The following is a 22,078-nucleotide window of genomic DNA, read 5'->3' on the forward strand; positions in this document are numbered from 1 at the left end:
CATAGCTTCTTCTAACAATTCTACATAACGCATGGTGAAAATTTTTAAAGTTTTCCAAAAAAAGGGGTTTTTTTCCTCAATATTATACAATTTGGTCGTTCTTTTTTAGCTTGCATGATAGTATACTTGAAAATAGTAATATTTTTCAAATAAATTTTTTCAAAATTTTTAGTTATAAAGGAATAGTTTGTAATTTGCTAAAATTGCAAAAAGGTAGCGTAAAAATGAATATTTTCCGTCAAGATTCCCACGAAGTATTACCACCGCGTTAGTCCCGCCTCCTGCCGACTGAGCGGCGCTGACATCGACTCTCTTCATCGAAGCTCCTTGTTTTATCTATTACTTTTTAATGTGGTAGAGAAAATAATCATTTCCAAAAGTACGTTTTGAACTTTATTTTCCGTGATTTTCTACTAATGATTATGTAATTTAACAAAATTTTTGAATTTATAGTCAATAGTTGTTATTTTATTGTGTACTATAGTGTTAGTTTAATTTAGTTTGTGTAAAGTTTTTATAAACAATGGGTAAGTATGTTCATCTAAAAAACTACCCCTTAGCATTTGAAGATGTTCTCGAAAAAGGAGTAATAGACGGTAATAATTTACGATATAAATTTTTATAAAATCTAAAATTTCATATTTTATAGTCCGAGATTCAATTGAAAAATGTATTCATTCCGAAAGGTAAGTTAAATTTTATTAATTTTATTGTATAAACTGTGATACACATAAAAAGGACTTATTTAAAAAGAATAAACCATCACAGTAAAAATTAAAACGATACATTATTTGAAGCGATACCATAAGTTAAATAATACAAATGATGCAGAACCAAATACTGATGGTGGAGAATAATCCATTCAACTGCAACAAAACTCGCATTAAATTTATTAATGAGTCAAAAGAAGGGCTTAGCAGCTCATTTCTTTTATGTTTTATGTGCGGGATAAAAAAGAAGCTTTACACTGAAGAAAGCAAAAAGTCTATTGAGATAAACTCTGCTGTTGTTTCTGTTATCTGTCGGTACCGGATATACACAGGCTGAAGAATTATTGTTATGTGTGGATATACTATTTATGTTAACAAAAACATTCCAAAAATATCAAGAACCCGTAAGTGACATGGCATAGCAGTCTATGAAGAACGCAGGTAAAGAAGAATTAATTTAGTTACAGCTTCAGGAGAAGTAAATAAAGACTGAATAAAGACTGTAAACGCTAAACGCTCGAACAACATCAATTACGATGCATCATCCGGAGTGGTACTGCTATAAAATAATTGTATACAATAAAATAAAATACTCGTGTATACAGGGTAATTCAGGTAGGTAGCGAAAGCCGATCAGGGTAATGATAGCAATTCGGTTATAATTTATGAGTGACATTTCACACGAAGAATATAAAAGAAAGAAGAATTTATTGGAAACTTGCAAGATGGATGCATTAACAGAAATAAAATACAAATTCTTACCAGAAGCTAAAGTACCAATCAGATATGGATCCAAGAAAGGTATCTGTGCCTAACTGCATCGAGATTTGGTGATGTATGTAGGATGAGAAATGACACGTCTTGCTTAAATAAAGTTAAATCAATCTTGTACTCGAAATTTGCTAGAAATAATAACACTAAACATGGCCAAGACTATGAATGACTTGCATTAAAAAAATTTGAAAGTAAATATAACTTGCCAGCAAACTCTTGAGTTCTATTCATCCGTAGGATGTATGGATTCTTAGTTGCAAGTCCAAATGAAACAATAAAAAACGAAAATGCCATCGTCGAGGTGAAGTGTTCAGCGAATTTCAAGAGCTTACATCTATTCAACGATGGCAAATTAAAATTTCCTAAAGATTTTTCTAGTCAGGGCTGTTTTATTTATTACACTATTAGCCATATTTTGTATACTTCAATCATTATTTAATATTATTATTAATTAGGTATTACATATTATTTCATTTACTTATACAAGGTGATGCAGACCATGCAGTCCATTTTTTTAAACAGAAATATTAAAAAAGTTCGAATGAAAAGTAATAATATTCATAAAGGAACCACATTTATTCAGCTATTTTTTGTTTAATTTTTGTAACTACCTGTTTTCAAATAAAATTACTTACACGGTTACTCTGAGACACCTGTATATCAAACGAACGCATAATAATACAACAAAGATATAATTTATAAATGTTGTACCGAACTTTTCACATTCCTGTATTGCAAATATATCTATTTTAATATAAAATGAAGTTATAAATGTTATTTTCGTTTCAAAATGATATAAATGTTTTATGCGTCGCAAAATTATTTATTGCATTTGAAATTGATTTTTGCCTTACATTCAGTTGAATTATAAACCCATAATCTTAGATGTTCTCAACTTCTTTCTCTAATTTCTCTATTAAAAAATTAATATTCTATTCATATCGAAAAAAAGCATTAAAAAACTGATATTTGCGTAATGTAAATTGTTGTGAACCAAAATACTTAAAAAAAACAAACGTAGTAAAAAAGTGGGCTAAATAACTAAAATAATAAATAAATTGGAAAGTCAATAAAAAGATTGATTGTGATTCGTAATTAAGAAAAAGTGTTAATAAATAATAATATTTAGAAGAAGTCGTTTAATTTCTTCATTAACAACATCGACGAGAAAAAGAATCGTAATAAAATAAACACGATGTTTTTTTTATCTATAAAGGGTCGGGCCTAGTAGAAAATAAACTCCGCCTCGTTGCTTCCGAACGTCCGTCGTCTGCGCCCCTCAGAAACTGACCGACCTGGTAAAGTGGGCTCTTAATAACAACTAAAACTAGAACTACATTACATTACATAGAATACATATAGGGTAGGCGGACCAACCAACCTTGCACCGCGACCCTAAGGATCTATTGTACCCCGATAGATATCGTTATCAAATTTCACCGTGCAGTCCAATGCTCTTAACGAACATTAATACCTTGCTCGGCGAAAGGTCATTCAGATCTTTTGAGGAGATAAACTGCGACCCAAAAATCGAGAATCTGATACGGTTAACGGCAGGACAGTGGCATAAGACATGCTTAACCGTCTCTGCTTCCTCCGCACATAGTCGGCATTCAACATCGTCGGTTAAACCCAACAAGTTGAGGTGTGCTTTTAATCGGCAGTGCCCAGTAAAAACACCCATTAGAACTTTTATGCTACTACGGGCAAGTCCTAAAATATTCCCGGGTTTGACAGTGGCGATGTTAATAAACACCTTAGCATGTCTCATTCCAGGAGAACTGGTCCACAGTAGGCGAAGTCTCTCTTCAGCCCACAGTCCAATCCTATATTTGGCCATCGCAAAAGATACACCAACTGCTGGTTCCGGCCCCACAAACGCTTCAGCGCTGCCATCTCGTGCTACTTTATCTGCCGCTTCATTGCCAGCAACCCCAGAGTGACCCGGGACCCAGATCAGAGAGACTCTGTTATCACAACTCAGTGTGTTTAATGTTCTCTTACAATCATTAACCAGAGTCGACACCGTTTTCACGGCTTGCAGCGCCTGGAGAGCGGCTTGACTGTCTGAGAAAATTCGTACTGTCATGTTCTTCACCCCTCTTTCAAGAAGGATTTTAGCACCCATGTCAATAGCAAATACTTCCGCCTGGAATACAGTACAGTACGTACCCAGGCTGTAGGCTTGTTTAATTCGAGGTGTCTGGCAGTATACTCCTGCTCCTACCCCTTCAGGCGTTTTTGATCCATCTGTGTACAAGCAAATGTCTGCCCGAACCAGAGAATTTTCATTTTCGATCCAGGACTGCCGCTCAGGCAGTACAATCTGGTATCGAGCATTAATCACTGATAGTGATACCGCCAAATCTGACGGCATTGATAGCACAGTATCAGTGCTTATAATGTCTTCCGCAGCCCATTGGTAGGACATGTCGGAACAGTTTTGAGCGTATTGCTTAAATCTGTAAATGGTTGTTCTAGCCACTTTCTCTATATGCAAATGCAGAGGAGATAGGCCAAGCAGAACCTCCATTGCTAGAGTTGGCGTTGTGCCTATCGCACCAGAGATTGCCAATCCAGCTACTCGTTGAATTCGTGAAAGTTTACTGATAACTGAAGTCTGTCGGACTTTCCTATACCAGGCTGCTGCTCCGTATGTGATCATAGGTCTAACCACAGTCACATCATAGAGCCAGTACAGTCTTTCAGGGGTAAGACCCCAATTTTTTCCACAAAGACTGCGACAAGTCCACAAGGATAGTCTAGCTTTGTGCAAAACTCCCTGCAAATGTCCATTCCATGACAGGGTTTTGTCTAGGATTACTCCTAGATATTCGACTTCCTTTGAGAAAGGAATTTCTTCACCTTGGATAGTTGGACGGATTAGTCCATCCAACTTTCGCTTCCCGGTGAAGGGCACAACAATTGTCTTTTGCGGGTTTATTGAGAGGTTCTCTCCCTTACACCAAGCGCAAATGGTATCTAGGGTCACCTGGAGGACTTTAGATATAAGCTAGAACTAACATTAGACCTAGAAACATCTCTCCAGACGGCTAAATCGGAATGATTCTAGTTCTACGTCTTGTGTTAGTTCTAGTGATAGTGCTAGAGCAAAACTAGAACTAACACTAGACCTAGAGCTAAAAACATTTGGGTTTAGCCGTTCGTCTGAAGACGAAAGTTTTAAACAAAAAATAATCTTTGTGAATCCTGTATAGCATTGATCCCGTTTTAGTGTGCAGATAATGTGATTTGGCCTGATTAAGCCGAGGTCGCTTGCGGGCGTGACTTTTCAATTAATATCATATCACCGTTTGGTTAAACTTGAGATAGAGTTTGTAGCTTTTATGCTTAATTAAGTCCGGGCGCTGTAATTGATACCACATCAGCACTAAATTGCACAACACTCAACAATTAACGTATCAACCAAAGGCTGATTCGCACATTGCAATGCCTCGGTTGTACATGTAGTTGAAACATTTAAGTACGATGTTAAGGTTTATGTTCTCAGCTTATCCACATTTATATTATTATAAATATTGACCTCGGCATATTCAGAATTGTATCGGTATGATATGAATTAACACCATATGTGTTAATCGTTTTTTTTTTTGCAATTCGTATAATTAGTTGTGGATTCTCTATTACAAGATTAACCGAGGTTGCTTGCCTCCGAGGTGTTGTAGTTTAAGTTAGAACCGTAACGACATGGTTTAATCAAGTACAATACCACATTTTAAATTCTCCGTTTAATCAAGGTCGTTTGCGGTCGAGGCGCTGCGACTCATTTTGAATGAATGTCGTATTAACTGCAATTCCTGAGCTTAATTCAGCGAAGTCGTATATTCAGCGTTCTAGCATAAACCGAGGTTGCTTGTTTCAAGGTTCCCCATGATTAATCTGGAATTTTATATGACATCAACATCGGAAAATTATAAACGCATTTGTAATGTTTTTGTAGAATCAACCAATCATTTTTTTTAACCCATCCACATAACTTACTTTATCTTCGTCCAATAATTCTTGCGCGCATTTTCCCAACCGATGCGACATCGTCGGTTTCCCGATTTCCCCACGCAGATAAACCCCGGGGTTGAACGTCACTGGAGTTAAATTTACACCAGCGGTCGTTAGTCACGGACCGTAGGTGCGTTTTCGGCCACCCGCGAATGATTTACTTTCCCCCAAAACCCCGACACACCGCTCGCCCAACCCAGGATGTGATCCCGAAACTCTCACAGAGATAAACTCTCTTCCTTCAAATCACACACAAAATCAACCACAAAAAAATCGATAACACATAAAAATAACCACCCCTATATAGTTGGGTAGTAACTATACAGGATGGTTATTTTTAAAAAGATGTTAATTCCCAAAAGTAGAGTTTTTACAACGAGAGTGTTATATTCGAGGGGGTGCTTTTAAAAGCATGTACAACGACCGCGGGTAATAAATAACAATTTTTCGAGGGCGAGCACCCATTAAGCCCGACGTTTTTTACGTCACACTTATTATTTTTTTGTTTCATTTCTTTTTTTTTTTTTGTATAAAAACGTAATCATCAAATCAATTTTTACATCTAGACGCGCATCAAAAAGATTTCCGTAAGAAATCACACTCATTAAAAATAATTAAAGTGCTCGAAAAAAAAAAGGGTGGTTTCGGATTTCACTTTAATAACGAGGTGGTTGGTTTTTTTTTTCTTTAATGAGGGCGCTAAGGAATTACTAAGGTGTAAGAAAAGGACAACATAGAAAAAGATAACAAAGGAATTGTCCCGATACTTTTAAGGGAATTCGTCGTCGTAGAAGAAGAAGGGGTGAAAACTCCCCCCCTCCGTCACAAAATGGGTTTTCCGCATGGAAATTTCCGGTGGAAATATTCGAATCTCTCCCACTTGACCAACCGGTGCAAGAAAAATTCAATATAACGCTTCGAAAAGCGGTTTTTGATTTTTTTTATTTCCCTCGTAACCACCATCGAAAAGGTTCAACCCCCTACAGTCGCCGACGTTTTCACCTCGTTTCCTTTCCCGCGCGCCCTTAACGTTTCAAAAACCACCATCTCTCGGGATAAAAACGACATTTTTCCACCGGAAATGTAACTCAATTTGATTTCCCCATAGATGCCGCAATTTTAATTTCTATTCGAAATATATCACGTTAAATTATGCGAAACGAGCGTAATAACAATAAAACTTTTCAAACTTTACACAAATCCACCCCATCCACCCCCTTCTCTTCGTTACGATACAAACTTGGAACGTTAAACCAAGTTGAGTTCGGGTAACGTTTGATGCATTCAAAAGCTGCTTAACATATACAGGTTGTCCCGTATCTTCCGCATCAGAGCATTATACGGTTGTAGGATAGATTATTCTGAAGCAATCTTTCTAATAAAATTTTTTCGAAATGTTTATGATAACCGCACGGGAACTGTTTAAACGAACTGTTTTTCGTCCAATCAGCAGATCGCTACGCCGATGATAACCGTTTCCCACGTGTACTCACCAATAGATTCGGCACGGAAAGGGAAATAAACTTTTTCGGTGAATCAAAGTCGTCCGCTATTGGACAATAGCGGATAACTTTAAACTGTTCCCGTGCGGTTAATATAAATAAACATTTCGAAAAAAATTTATTAGAAAGATCGCTTCAGAATAATGTATCCTACAACCGTATGAAGCACTGATGTGGAAGATACGGGACAGCCTGTATAGAATGTGCGGTATACAGGGTGTTTCGGTGACTCGGGGAACAAATTTAACCATATATACTAGAGTGAAAATGATGACGATTCATGTAAAAAAAAATTAGTAAAAGTCTTCAAATTTCAAAGATACAGGCCATAAAAGTTAGGAAATTTTAACACATTTTTCCAAATATCTTAAACACTATTTACAGTAAAGCGTTGAAATTTGGTACAGTGTAAATCAATGTCATGTAAAATCGTTAGGCAATTTATGAATTGGATCGGTCATCGGGAACAATGCTATATAGGATCTTCCTAAAGTTTGTTTGTTCAGAACTTTTTTATTCTATCATAACCGTACATTTACGTTTGCAGTTCCTAATAGCAAATTTAATTTAGAAATTTTTATTACTCTTAGATAATATTGATAAAAGTCGCCGTTTTCGTGTTAAATGCAAAAATGTTGGGTTCCGATTTCATTAATAGCACTAAAAAAAAAAAATAAATCTAAGTTTTTGAACATTTCCTTTAGTATTTTTTATTACTTGTTTTGTTATTTTATGTATGTTTTTATTATTCCTATTGGTGTTGTCGTTTTTTTGTTTATTTTTTGTTGATTTTTAATTTATGGTTTTCGAATTCATTTATTAAACCAACTAAAACAAATTAAAAATGTGATTTAGCTAAATCTACACTGGGACATGTTGCATGCATAATAGTTATGACAGCTCAGTTCGATTTTCACTTGTCATTGCCAATTCAGATTATTTATTTATTTCTTTTTTTTTGTGTTATTGAATTCGGAACCTAACATTTTTGCATTTAATACGAAAACGATGGTTTTTATCAATATTCTCTAAGAGTGATAAAAGATTCTAAACTAAATTTACTATTAGAAACTGCAAAAATAAATGTAGGGTTATGATAGAATAAAAAAAGTTCTGAGCAAACAAAGTTTAGGAACAGCCTGTATAGCACTGTTCCCGCGTACCGATCCAACTCAAAAATTGCCTAATGATTTGACGTGATATTAGTTTACACTGTACCAAATTTCAACGCTTTACCATAAATAGTGTTTAAGATATTTAGAAAAATGTGTTAAAATTTCATAATTTTGATAGCCTGTATCTTTGCAATTTGAGGACTTTTACTAATTTTTTTTACATGAATCGTCATCATTTTCACTCTAGTATACTAGGTTACATTTGTTCCCCGAGTCACCGAAACACCCTGTATACATTATACTCTGTATTAAAAAGTCGATTTTTAATATCATGATTGTCTTACATAGAAATAAACATGATACCATAGCATATTTGAACTTATTTTAACGGCTTTTTTAACGAATATTACGAATATATTAAAATTAACATCAAAACCATGAGGTAACTGTCAATCTCAATTATGACATATTCGTAATCAATGTAATCATCATTAAAAATCCTTTAAAATGACTACAAACACAACCAATTTATCTTCATTATAAATGAAGACATGGTCAACTTCCCGTTAGAAATGTCAATGTAAAATTTGATATATTTGCTAAAAATCCTTTGAAATGAATCCAAACATGATACGTTTAATTCCAATATTACTCGAGATATAAGCAAATTCCGGTTTTAAATGTCAATGTCATTTTGACATATTCATAAACTGTCTTAAAATTTATCACAAAAACAATCTAGGAAACAATGTCAAAAATTAAGGTTGGTATTAATATTTTAAAATTATGTTGCTAACTTCATTGTTGCCAACTTCGGGTTTAATATTTTTTATTCTAACTTTTTTGTTTTTCGAGATAATTGCGTCATGTTTGGACTCATTTGAAAGGTTATTTATAAGGATTACGAATACATCAAAATTAAAGTAAAACACGATTTTAATGCATTATTTGTTTTGTTTGATGAATAATATGTCAGTATTTATATTTGTTTTCGATTATACAAAAAAAAGGCTCTCATTGTTTTTGTTTGCTTTGTCCGGATGGTAATTTTTCAAATGATCGGACACGGAACAGTTTCGAATGAGCGCGGATAGAGGGGGTAAAAACACAGAGAGAAACAACCCCAAAAACCTAAAACGCAAAAAAAAAACAAAATTGAATTCCAGCATCGGAGTCGCGTTTCGATCTCCGCGTCCCGGATTGGATTATTATTTCATAATCCCATTCTACTTTTCCACTTTTAACCGGTTGTTTCGCGCGCGCATCTCTCTATTCTCAGTTTTACCAACCTAACTGTATTTTGGACGATTCAAATTAAATTTTTTTTCATAAATAATTCAATTTGTATTCAAATTCCGGATTATCCAGGAATTTAACCGGGAGTGATGCGATTAGAACCGATTCGATCGCTTCGGTGTTTAACCGACCGAGATGGTCCATAAGGAAATTAGCCACCTCACTTAAAGTTTTATTTTATATATTTTTTTTTTTTTGAATGATACAAAATGATTTTTCCGCGTTGAATTTCGCGTAACATCCTTTGGTAGAGTTAAAAGCGAGATAACGTAGACGTTTCTAAAGGAACAATAAGGCCCCTTATCTGGAAAGGGATGGAAAGAGAAAAACTTGTTGGACATTAACAGAACCGGAGTTAACTTCCGCTTTCAACCCTCTCGGCCAAATGGACTGTCCACGTTAAAACGCGTACATCGCCCGAAGAGACAACGACGTCGTCGAGCTTTGAGCTTTTAGACACGGGAAAATCAGCAAACAGATCCGGATTAAGTACTTTTACTACATCTCGCTCCAAATTAATTTCTTAAATACCTTCGGGGAACCTAACACACCAACAATAGACTTAGTTTTTATGTTTTAACGACTCTTTGTTTACGCGAGAATAAAAAAATAAGAAAAAAGCAGGGGCGAACTAAGAAGATTCTTTCGGTCTTTTAAGGTTGTTTGAGCGCCCCGAGGCGCCCTCTCACTAACGACTCTCGGTGTACACTTAAGAAAAAGAGATAAAAAGATAAAATCCAAGGGTGTAGTAATTTTTAAAAAGTTTTGCCATTAAAAGTAAGAACTCCTAAATACTTGTTCGTTTTCTTATGAATCGAATAAAAAAAATGAAAAATTAATTTGAACAAGAATCGGATAAATCATTTCCAAATATAAAACACTACATACTTTATGGGGGGTGGGGACTTAGAACAATGGCGTTGTCGATAATTGATGTCTCTTTTCCGTCAGTAGGCCGCGCGCTCCACGACAAAAGCCGATCGCTTCGACAAAAGCCGATAGAACCAGCCTCCGCCGCTGCACCCTGCAGCATAGAGTCGTTTGTCTTTGAACTCCCTTTGTTTTCAACACCAACCTCCCCATCATACCATTCAACATCATCCCTTGTTCGTTTACCGGTTTATTATTATTATTATTACGAAATCAGTTTTGATTGCGATTCCCGATCGAACACCACAACGATTCCACCCCATCGCGCTTCACCGACGGTGCGTACCCGCTTTTGTTCAAATACCCCCGCCCGCGCGTCGACTCGCATTTAAATAATAAAGCTTTTAGTGTGTACTAAAAAGTTCTACATAAATTAGATTCAATTAAAACATAACGATGAAAGATTTAGAAAAACCATAAAACTTGTTCGTTTATGAGAGATTCCTTATCAAAACTACACTCTCTCACCTTCAAGGAAATGGGGTGGTTTCCTCGCCCTGTTATGTTACGTATAGTCCGAAGGAGATCTTTTCTCCACCCTCGGAACGACCTCTCCAGTTTCCCCTTCAAAGAGACATAAAAATGTCCGTATCTCGACGCGAACGACGTGGTTTACGGGTATAAAAAAAAATAGATGGAGCTGAGATCGGTTAAAAAGGAGGAGGAAGAAGAAGGAATAAGACGAGAAAAGAAAGTCGAGTGGTTATTTCACGATATACGATCAAAAGAAAAGAAAATCAACTTTTCATAAAATCATTTTTTTGTTTGGGGAGAAATAAATAGGGTTTGGTTAAGCAGTTATTAACCCGGCTCTGAATAAATCAACTTTTTGTGTTTGAACAATTCGCCCCGTTTCTCGGAAGGGACGATTGTTAATCGCTATCAAGATGGTGGAGTAATGAAAAGATTATAACCTACAAAAAAACTGTAAAAAATTGACAATTTGAGGATTCTGACATAAAGTATTTGGAGAAAAGCTGTCAAAAATTGACGTCTTTACATTTCAAAATGACACTGTATTTGAAACGTTAAAAAGACTGAAATATCGAAAACGTTTTAATCGTTTTTAAGTCGTTTATAACCTAAAACATCCGTTAAGGAGCTGTCAAAATTGACGTTTTGACATTTTAAAATGACATTAACGTAATACTTGTATTCGAAACTCAAAAACGTATTCATCTATTAAGTCGATTATAACCTACATCTGTCAAGGAGCTGTCAAACTGGCAAAATTTGACATAATTAGCTAAAAGGTGATCTTCAACTAATTCTTTTAAATAAAGCCGCGAAACGACATTAAGCATCCGTCAAAAAGCTATCAAACTGTCAAAATTTGACATAATTAGCTAGAAAAGGTAATTTCAAGTTAATTACTTCACATAAAATTACCAATTAATGTTTAAAAACCAATTGACTTTATTATTGAAAGTTGAAATTAAAATCTAAACTATTAAAATTTATTATAAATATAATTAGCGTTTTTAATCAAAGATGATTATCGATTTAACGTTTTAATTAGGATGATTGACGGCAATAACCATATTAATTTATAATTAAAAAGTGTTTGTAAACCGTAATTCATCATCGATTTAAACCGAGTTTGTAATATAAATTGGAAAAGTTTATGACTAAGAGAGAAGAAGGCCGCGTTGTGGTTTTCAATGTAGTACGATTTAAAATTTCTCGTTTACCGGCAACGACAACAAATAGAACGGCACTAATCGGTTTTAATAATCAGCAAGAACCGTTTATTAAGAATGAAGAAAGCCTTTCACCGATTTTCCAACTAACAACCATGAAAATATTACATTTTCGAACCTTTTTTAATTCTTTTTTTTTTTTGTTATTTTCTTTTAACCTCATTTTATTTTTTAACTTTTAGCGCACGCAACGCTCGACAACCGAGGACGGGAGCTTTAATTAGGAACGTTCTTTGTGTATCCAGTTGCCTCTGTCTACCTCGAAACAAAAAATGTAACAAACATTGTTGGTGCGGTAAAATTAATGAACGCCATCTCTATCTCGAAACGATAATCAAAATTAGAAATAAAATAAATCCACAATTTATTTTCAATCCAACACTTATTCTGTTCATGTAAATGAAAGAAAACGAAATAGACGTGGAAAGGTTCAAAATTAAGCTCGCTTGTGCATGACAATGATGGCGGGGGCGAGGGATGAGGGGTGACAGGGAGAGGAATCAAGTTGGCCGTTCGTCGTCGAGTGAATCGACGAAAAGGGGGGCCAACTCGCCGCTTCGCGCGCCCTCTGACGGACCGGAAGCGACCGGAATTCCCAATTTGCAACCCATAGAGGGCTCCACCGATTGGAAACAAAAGAGCGGCGGCGGTGGAGATTAAAAATAAAAAAAAAAAATGAAACGAAGTTGGGAAAAGAGAAAAGGGGTTTTAGCGGGTAGGTTAAAAAAATACTTTGTTTGAGAGTAAATTTGCCTATCAAAATTTGTTTAATCAACTTTCAACAAAAAAAAAGAAGTTGGAGTATTATTTCATGGCATTGTTGTACATTTTCATTAACACATCTTGCGCGGGCACTTTAAACATCACAAAAACCAATCGATAACAATAATCCATCTATAATCCGTAAAAAACGATTTTAGTCGCTTCCCGCTCAAGTTGTAAAATCCGCGCAAAACGACTTTAGTCGTTTCCCGCGCAAGATGTGTTAAATTATTTGCATTATTCGTTTTTTTTTGTTATACGCACGTAGCCTTTGAGAAACACACGGCTAAACCCAAATATTTCTACTTCTAGGTTTAGTGCTAGATCCAGCGATAATGCTGAACAACTTAGCAGCGCTAAATAACTAAACCTAGAACTAACACTAGACGCACGGCTAAACTCCAAACTTTCTAGTTGTAGGTCTAGTGTTAGTTCTAGGTTTATTTCAATAAAACATGATTTTGATGTTTTTTTAAAGAGATACGACGCACGGCTAAAAAAAACTTTCAGGTGTCAATGCCAACTTTAATTTAACTGTTATATTCATAATCTTCATAAAATAATCTTTAAAATGAGCCCAAACATGACGCAATTATCTCAAAAAACAAAAAAATTACAACTTTCAACTTTAATTTTGACATATTTGTCATGTTTATAAAAAATCCTTTAAAATTAATCCAAACTCGACATGTTTAACTTCAATATTAATGGAGATATGATCAACTTCCGGTTTGAAACGTCAACGTCAATTTTGACATATCTGTCATCTTCATTAAAAAACCTTTAAAATTAGTCAAAAGATGACTCATCTTTTATCTCGAAAAACAAAAAAGTTGGAATAAAAAATATTAACCTAAACTTGGCAACAATGAAGTTAGCAACATAATTTGTTAATAATTCATTATTGAGATTTTTTTGTTTTGTGACAAATTTTAAGACATTTTATAAAAATTAAAAATATGTCAAAATAACATTGACATTTAAAACCGGAAGTTGCTTATATCTCGGGTAATATAAGTTAAATCATGTGTTTGAAGGATTATTAATGAAGATTATGAATATGTGAAAATTGACGTTGACATTTCTAACCGGAAGTTGACCATGTCTTCATCAATATTGAAGAGAACTTCGTGTTTGTACTCTTTTTAAAGGATTTTTAATGATGATTACGAATAGGTCAAAATTATTTTAATTTTTTATTAATTTGAATTTTTAATTAATATTCAAGAACATTCGGGTTTAACCGTCTTAAGAGACGCACGGTTAAACACAAATGATTCTAGTTCTAGGTGTTAATGTTTGGAACATGAGATCAAAATAAGTTTTTGATATAAAATAGAAAGCGCTTTTAAATGCAATAAAAGTGATTGATAAAAAATGTTTAATTGCAAATGTATTAATTAAACAGAATAAATTTTAAATAAAGGTAAAAGTAAATCCGATTCAAATTAAAACAAAATTAACCAACAAAACTTTCTTGGATTTCCTATTTTGAAAGAGTTCCCGGATAACAACCGACTAATTGTAGACAAGTAAATAAATTAAAAGTAATTCATTCAATTTCAAAGAGTTTTGCAGTAAAACGAGAATGAAAAGTGAGCGAAAATTGCGTAAGATAGATTATAGATAAAAATCTTTTGAAAAAAACTATAATATAACGGAGGTGAGTGTCTCAGCAACGAGAATGAGTCGGAATGAGTCACCGGTTTGTCATGGCACTGACAACGGGGTAACCTCGATTCTCCGAACAGGTATAAATTGATGAAACGGGCACGTTGGGAACACAAATAATGAATACCTCGTCGTCTACTTATAACGGAATTTCGTTTCAAATTTAAATTCATAAAGTGTCCCATAAAATTTCAACACAATTTAATATTTAACTGTTGAATTTCGGGGTCTAATTAGAATCGGTTTCGACAACACGATCCCGTTAATTGCACTGATCAAAGAACCGGGGGGGTTGAGTTCTCCTTTGAAGGTGTTCCTGAATTCCCCAAAACGGCTCGTGATATTGTGTTCGGGGTTTAAATTATTGAGGTCGAATCAAATACATAACTTGTTATATAAAATCGTGGGATAAAATTTATTTTTTTTAAGGAAAATTCGCACGCTTTCTAAAGCGACGTTTAAAAAAACTGATAAAAAAATAAAATTCGTTCCGATTGAAAACCTAACCGGGGGAAATTCGAACGGAAAATCTGTTTGTACTGAGACTTAATTTCATCCGAGCCGCGTGGGGGGCGAAAAATTAATTGGAAATTCAATTAACCCCTTCCGAAACCAACGAACGACGCGGACAGCTTTCGAAGTGTTTACTTTCAAAGTTTTTCCAACCCCTACTTTCAAAAAAAATCTAATTATCTTCCTCCTTTTAAGATATCTACTTGAAAAAAATTAATTAAAAATTCAAAATAAAAAAATAAAATTGATTTAATTAAAATAATTTTGAAAGATTCGTAATCACCAATAATAATCCTTTCAAATGAGTACCAACATGACATATTTTTGACTTAAAATTTGACACATTTCTAATCATCATTAAGAATCCTTTAAAATGAGTACAAACACCACACAGTTATCTTTAATATTAATGAAGTTACGGTCAACTTCCAATTACAAATGTCAACGTCAATTTTGACATGTTTGTTATCGTCGTGAAAATCCCAAACGTGATGCGTTTAATTCCAATATTACTCGAGATATAAGCAACTTCCTGTTTTAAATGTCAACGTCATTTTGACAATCTTAATTTTTAGTTTTAAAATTTACCACAAAAATTAAGGTTGGTATTAATATTTAAAAATTATGTTGCTAATTTCATTGTTGCCAACTTCAAGTTTAATATAAGTACGAAGGCTTTAAGTTTAATATTTTTTATTATAACTTTGTTGTTTTCGATAAAAATGCATCATGTTTGTGTTCATTCCAAAGGATTTTTTGCGGATATTAAAAATATGTCAAAATTGACATTGACACTTCAAAGCGGAAGTTGACCATATCTCCCTCAACATTGAAGTTAAATGCGTCGAGTTAGGACTCATTTTAAAGGATTTTTAATGAAAATTACAAATATGTCAAAATTAAAATTGAAATATGATTTTATATACTGTAACAATGAGAAGTGTGTGAAAGTTTCTTACCTCAGTGTAGAAAATTGAAATTCAGCTTTAATCAAGAAGGAAGCAACTTCCAAACGTTTCTTATACAACCTCGAAAGGTTAGGTTAATGATCGCGACTCAATTATAAGAGTTTTTCTTAAAGCTAACCTAAATGAATCATTTTATACCGACTCTGCATATTCAAATCGAAACGGTTTTAAAAAATTAATTTTATATCGTATTTAGAGATAACATAGTGGTTTTGTTGCTGATTCAGAATTTAATAATAAATGTAAAAAAATTCTTCTAAAAATAAATTTCTTAAAATACTAAAGTGTTAATCAAAAACGTTTCAGCGCTTAAATTGTTTTAAAACCACCTGTACCGAGAAATTACCATCATAAAGGGAACCCCTCAATACACCTGAACCCCTCCAAAAACTCAAACACCACCGGATAACGTTCCCCTAACCTCAAAAGGTTTACAAAACAGGTGGTTGTTTACAATTTACACCCCGCAAAAAAATAACTTTGAATTTTTAAATTCTTAAAAATTAATGTTAAAATAAAAAAATTTTGAAAAAAAAACTTACCTTTTAATGATAAATAAAGAATAAGCACCCTGTATAAAGTTTTTTCAGGTAGTGAGACAGACATGTTTTTTAAAACCACACCAGGTAGTAAGTAAAAGGTAACCAAGTCGGCTATGATGGCCAACAACACAAAACAATTGGTAAACGGCACTGTTTTCGTTTGAAAATTTTACGACTTTTCACAAGTTTTCAGAGACTTTCTCGATTAAAAAAGTGCATAAACGGTCACTACTTACAACTTTCCGGCACTTTTCGACAAGTTAACGGCGATATCCGCGACTTTTTCTTCGTTTAAAGCCACAATTTCAAGCAAGGAGAGCGTGTCACTCCGCGAAACGCTCTTCACCACTCTGTCGAAAAACGACGATGTTTCCCTCTACGCGGCGTACGCTGAACTAAACCGGACACAAACGAAGTTCATTCGAGAGGTGTGCGCAAAAACTTTTCTCTCTCTCTCTCTCTCTCCGACTTTCCTATTGAAACGATTTTCCCTCTTCGTCTTATCTATTATTTATCAACACCGCACCTGATTTCAATAATAATAAATTGCTGATAAATTGTTATTACTAAATAAAATGATGATTTTTAAGGAGATTAGATAAGATTAACCGTAATAAGATAAAAACGTACCTGCTTTTATTGTTAGGTTAGGATTTAACGGAGCGTACAATGAGTTAAATAACTGTAAACGTTTTGTTTGCCGCGGGAACAGTTCGTAACATGAAGCGCGGCGCTCGGAATTGAATTACGCAAAATTAATACGTGTTTAAAACGGGACGCGGAAGTTATTTCTTCACAAAAATAATAATTACGCTTTAAAAACGATTCGACTTAAAAATGACGTTTCTTTCATGTCGGTAAAACAGATTCTAATTTAAAACATTTATTTGCAGAAATAAATAAAATTGATTTAAAATAAAAAGATTGTTTAAATTGTTCAAAAAAGATTGTTGATGTTAGTTTGTTTGATTTTAAATTTAATGTTAATAATAAAAAAAAAAATTTACTAGTAGTGACATCTAACGGAATTTCGTTAAAAATGGCGCCGATAAAACAGAACATAACCCTAATAAAAATATTAAATTGATTATTTATGGTGATAAGAACTACGAAATTCAATGCTTTTACATAATATATTTGATATATTCTTATTTTGATTTATATAAATCACATAGATAGACTTTAACGATATATTTCTTTTTAGATAGCACCCATAAAGTAAGTTGAGGTTATGTAAACTTCCATTAAAAAAGTATCATTTCAAATCAATTCGGATAATAACACAAATTAAGTCTAATTCATAACAAAAAGTACAGATCTGTATAATAAAGCACCACAAATACATAAATATGTCTCGAAGACCTCCGTTTATTCATTTCTCGTCAAAGCGATTTCATCTTCAGGGACATTCTCTCGTTTATACTCACGCTCATTCACCAAATATAAAGTTAAAACGGAAAAGAGGGCAGTCAACATAGCCAAAGTGTTTACAAGGTAACCTTCGGGGGGAAATCGTTTGTATTTGTCACTTAAAAAAAATCATCGCAATCAAATTAATTCGATTAAATTGATTTAATTGATTTACCTTAAACTGAAAATTGCTTTTTCGCAGAACCCCATAAGAGCGGTAAAGGAAGCTAAAATGAAAATTGCAGTACCAATGTTAACGTGAGCCGGTAATAAAGTTGCACGGAGATCTTTAGTAAAACCCGGAAATAAAAAGCAAGCAAATCCAACTACGTACTAAAAAAAAATTTGGTCTAATGATGATTTAAATACGACTTTTAAATAAATACCTGAAGACAAAAAGCGATTACAGTGGTTAATCCCAACCAAGAATGCATCGTATATAAATTTGGTTTATCAACGGCTAAATTATGCGAATCAAAAGCTGTAATTAAACCAAATATGGTTAAAAAAATTATGGAGAAGTGAACCCCAGCGTGAGCCAGCTTCAATCTCCTTTTAGTATCATATCTCCGACTACGATACAATAAAATCGCTGAAAAATAATAATCTTAAACCATTAAAACCACGATTGTAATCATGTTCCATCAAAAATTTGTTTACCTTGCGAATACAATAAAATCATTCCGAAAAACATTAGGAGAGGATGCCAATTAAACTCTAAATCTGGGTGAGATCTTCCGCTTAACCCCCCTCGAAAAGCAAAAACCCAAATTAACATGACAACGAAAATTGTTACTCCCAAAATGGTCGTTGTATAAAATAAGGTGTTGAAACGCTTTGTTGTTTGATGTTCATTTCGAGCTTCCATTTGGTTCCTAAAAGAATTCCCTCAATCTGACTTAATTAAGTGAAAAAGAATTGTTACCCGAAAAGAAGTGATTTTTTAATTTCTTTACTATCTCGTCTATTTCTCGTTGTTAAATTCGCCTGTTGATTCGTTTTAAACATCAATAGGACATGAATCGTTGGCAACAAGTGGGATTATAAAATCAATAACGTTTTAGACGTTGTAGTTATCTACAATGAAGGTAAAAATAAACTAATACATTTTAATTATAAATAATTACCTTATTTTCGATAAAAAGGAATGGAATTTTAGAATGTTATGACTACAACGTACTTTTTGTGATGTGTTTATGATTAAGAGGGGATTTACAGTAAACTTTAATGTTTCGGTTAGATAACCAGCATTACACAAACATTCTTTTTGATCTAGATTGTTTGTAAATTCATTTATTTAAATCTAATTCTAGTAAACGTCAAAATTATAATAATGTTATCGTTTTTATTGAATTTATCCAAAAATTCTTTATTAAAACAAATTTTAAGTAATACCAATCGAAATTTGAGGCAAATTAGTTGTTGTCACGATGACATAAAGGTGCAAGAAAGGAAAAATAAGAAGAAGACGAATAATTTTAAAGGAATTTGTTCGAATACAGAAAATTTTAACGACAAAGAATGCGTTGTGAATATTTATTTGGACACGGATCAATCGAAAATCGAAGAAAGGGAAAGTTTTATTCGGTTCTTAGAGAATTTGTTGGATAATTCCGATTTGGATGATCAAGTTAGGAGGAAGATTGAGAAATTTTTGGATGCGATTAGGTTCCAATGTGTCGATGGGGTTAAAATTTAAGTAAATTTTATTTTGTTGTTTTCGGAAATTAAAATTAAATCTAAAAAATTTTTGGAAATTTTTTTTAGTGGAAGATAAGCTAAAAAAATTTTAATTTGTTGACAGTTAGATGTCAATTTTGGCATTTAACCTCAAAAATTATATTTTATTAATTGATGTTTAATGTCAAAAAAAATCAAATCATAAAAATTATTTAAAAACTAGAAAGGCAACAAGAACAGAAGACTATTTCAATCGAGTTTAGTATTTAAGGCGTTGTAACTGACTTTGGTTTATATTTGTATTGTCCAAGAATAAAGCGAAAATGTTAAAAATGTCAAAATGTTAAAAAATCAATCATTACTTCAAAACTAGAAGCGATGGAAGAAAATGTTATGGATGAAAATTGTTGATATCGAACCAATTAAGCTTAATTCATAACGATGTTTTATTTCAGCTGTTATTATTTTCTAGAAACAAAGCAAAAATGTTATAATATTGAAAAATCAATCACTACTTCAAAACTACAACCGCTGGAAGAAAATGTTGTGCATGAAAATGGTTGATTCTTATTTCATAACAAAGTTTTATATCAGTTGTTACCATTTTCCAGAAATAAGGCGAAAACTTTAAAAATGTTAAAATGTTGAAAAATCAATCATTACTTCAAAACTAGAACCGATGGAAGAAAATATTCTGTACGAAAATTGTTAATATTGAACCAATCAAGAATAATATAACAGTAAATATAACAATAATTCTTTAAATCACAAACACAGTCTTTCTTTTGAAAGAAAGAAAAAAATAAAATGCTTAAAAATAATTTAGGTCGCAAATAAATGTGTATATACATATATATATACAGATTTTCCGTCTATATTTTCCCGGAAACCCTAGGAAAACGGCCGCGGGCTTTCAGGTGAAAAAAATATCGAGTGCATAAACGGTTGTAGAGCTTCGATACGGGGCGTTAAAACACAATTGTAAACCGTCAGAAATGTTCAAACACCTCGCCGAGTTCGTTGTTTGTTGTATCGCGTTAAAAAAAATTTATAAACCACCAAAAAACCATTTAATTTAATTTATTTTTCGATCTTGTTCGAATGGATTTAAAATCTTCGGGTTTAGAAGACGTCGTCGATACGACCGCGCAAGAGATGGCGCTCGGTTCGAGTTTCCCCATGGACTACGACCGGAAATATGGTAACCCGCCGCTATATGTAGCTAATAATTAAATTTTTCCTTTCTTTTCTCGTCACGCGTTTTAATTGAATTTAATCTGTAATTTAATTTATATCCACGACGTTCGCGTACCTTAACGCGGTTAAGAGTTAATTTAATTTTAGCTGAACCTTACGATCAAGAGTTCGACGTCCAGTTTCAAAACGGCGACGAAAGCGCCGCTCCCGGCACCAGCGGCGTCAAAAGAAAACAACGCAGATATAGAACGACATTTTCAAACTATCAATTAGAAGAGCTAGAGCGAGCTTTTAATAAGACGCATTACCCCGATGTATTTTTCCGCGAGGAATTAGCGCTTAGAATCGATTTAACTGAGGCTCGAGTTCAAGTTTGGTTCCAAAATCGGCGCGCTAAATGGAGAAAACAAGAAAAGGTTATTCATAAAACAACGACGGGAAATGGATCAACCGGAATTCACTCTATATCATTATCGGGTAATTTTAGTAAAATTTTATGATAATAATTTGAAATAAACACTATTTTTAGGTTGTGGTTCAAGTTTAGATAATTCGCTTTTAAATTTCGCGCCAACGATCGATCAAAATACTTCTTCAAACTTATTTTTAGGGTTGGAATGGCCGCCGATGAATACCATTAACTTTCAAAACGCTATTTCGCCCCTAGAAAATGATTGTGCCAGCGGAGGGATGGTTAACGAGGGCCTTAACAACGATCGGGTTAATAACGAAAATTCTATTTTAATAGCTGATCATCGGATATCAAATTCGATACAAAACGTCGGTTTGATGGGGGATCATATTTTATTAAGCGATGATATAACGGATCGATTAACGAGTAGTTTGAATTTAATCCAAGATGATATCACGATCGATCCTGAATTGTTAACCCTTAAACCGAAATGTTTAGATAATACCGGAGATGAATAACTTAATTAAAATTAAATTAATTTGAATTAAATTGGGTTTCATTTAAGATTAACCTTAATTTCTCCCACATTTTGAGGTTAAGCTCACCTTTTACCACGCTCCGATTCGCTTTTAAGATGTAATCTTCTCCTATTATAGTCACATTATTTTATTGTGGTTATTACTCGAGTCAAAAAAATTCTTTTTAAAAGAAAATTTCTTCAGTTTAACTCGATTCCCAGATAAACCAAGATGTTCATTTCAACAAAAATCAATTTTTTTCTCACAATTATCATTTACGCGAATAGCGAAGAATATATTTACCCAAAATCGACACATTTTAGAGATAATTTCCAGACGATTTTTGATAGGAGAAATGTTG

General features: G+C 33.5%; 4 protein-coding genes and 1 long non-coding RNA gene across 7 annotated transcripts in view; 2 read left to right on the plus strand and 3 right to left on the minus strand.

Annotated features, from left to right (window-relative positions):
• LOC111417810 (fasciclin 3) overlaps positions 1 to 16,586 on the minus strand; it is a 34,157-nt gene extending 17,571 nt beyond the window's left edge. For both annotated transcript variants that reach the window (XM_023050192.2, XM_023050201.2), the window contains exon 1: positions 16,501 to 16,586. In XM_023050192.2, the coding sequence (XP_022905960.2) occupies positions 16,501 to 16,564 (64 nt within the window). In that variant the 5' untranslated portion in view covers positions 16,565 to 16,586. The remainder of the gene's footprint in view (positions 1 to 16,500) is intronic.
• LOC111417863 (peptidyl-tRNA hydrolase 2, mitochondrial-like) overlaps positions 1 to 18,746 on the plus strand; it is a 37,046-nt gene extending 18,300 nt beyond the window's left edge. The window contains exons 4-5 of the transcript XR_011642244.1: positions 12,227 to 17,994; positions 18,113 to 18,746. The gene's annotated coding sequence lies outside the window, so the exon portion shown is untranslated. The remainder of the gene's footprint in view (positions 1 to 12,226; positions 17,995 to 18,112) is intronic.
• On the minus strand, positions 678 to 2,809 carry LOC139432473 (uncharacterized). Its single transcript, XR_011642239.1, has 2 exons — positions 1,473 to 2,809; positions 678 to 866 (listed from the first exon to the last, which is right to left on the minus strand). It is a non-coding gene; the product is annotated as an uncharacterized lncRNA (long non-coding RNA).
• LOC111417688 (transmembrane ascorbate-dependent reductase CYB561) lies at positions 17,615 to 18,920 on the minus strand. Of its 2 annotated transcripts, none has more exons than XM_023050054.2 (5): positions 18,836 to 18,920; positions 18,571 to 18,785; positions 18,297 to 18,502; positions 18,086 to 18,243; positions 17,615 to 18,028 (listed from the first exon to the last, which is right to left on the minus strand). In XM_023050054.2, exons 1-5 carry the CDS (start codon positions 18,916 to 18,918, stop codon positions 17,869 to 17,871), a joined length of 822 nt encoding a protein of 273 aa, XP_022905822.1. In that variant the 5' UTR covers positions 18,919 to 18,920; the 3' UTR covers positions 17,615 to 17,868. The 2 variants fall into 2 exon arrangements, with proteins under 2 accessions (XP_022905822.1, XP_022905813.1); XM_023050045.2 differs by having other exon boundaries at positions 18,297 to 18,517.
• A 243-nt stretch (positions 18,921 to 19,163) lies between these two features.
• Positions 19,164 to 21,748, plus strand: LOC111417703 (homeobox protein orthopedia B-like). Its single transcript, XM_071201067.1, has 5 exons — positions 19,164 to 19,609; positions 19,678 to 20,149; positions 20,202 to 20,791; positions 20,935 to 21,264; positions 21,317 to 21,748. The coding sequence occupies exons 3-5, from the start codon at positions 20,692 to 20,694 to the stop codon at positions 21,715 to 21,717; spliced, it is 831 nt and encodes a 276-aa protein (XP_071057168.1). The 5' UTR covers positions 19,164 to 19,609; positions 19,678 to 20,149; positions 20,202 to 20,691; the 3' UTR covers positions 21,718 to 21,748.
• Positions 21,749 to 22,078: the final 330 nt, after the last annotated feature.

The sequence above is a fragment of the Onthophagus taurus genome, unplaced genomic scaffold (assembly GCF_036711975.1).
Source record: "Onthophagus taurus isolate NC unplaced genomic scaffold, IU_Otau_3.0 ScKx7SY_16, whole genome shotgun sequence".
NCBI classification, from domain to species: domain Eukaryota; kingdom Metazoa; phylum Arthropoda; class Insecta; order Coleoptera; family Scarabaeidae; genus Onthophagus; species Onthophagus taurus.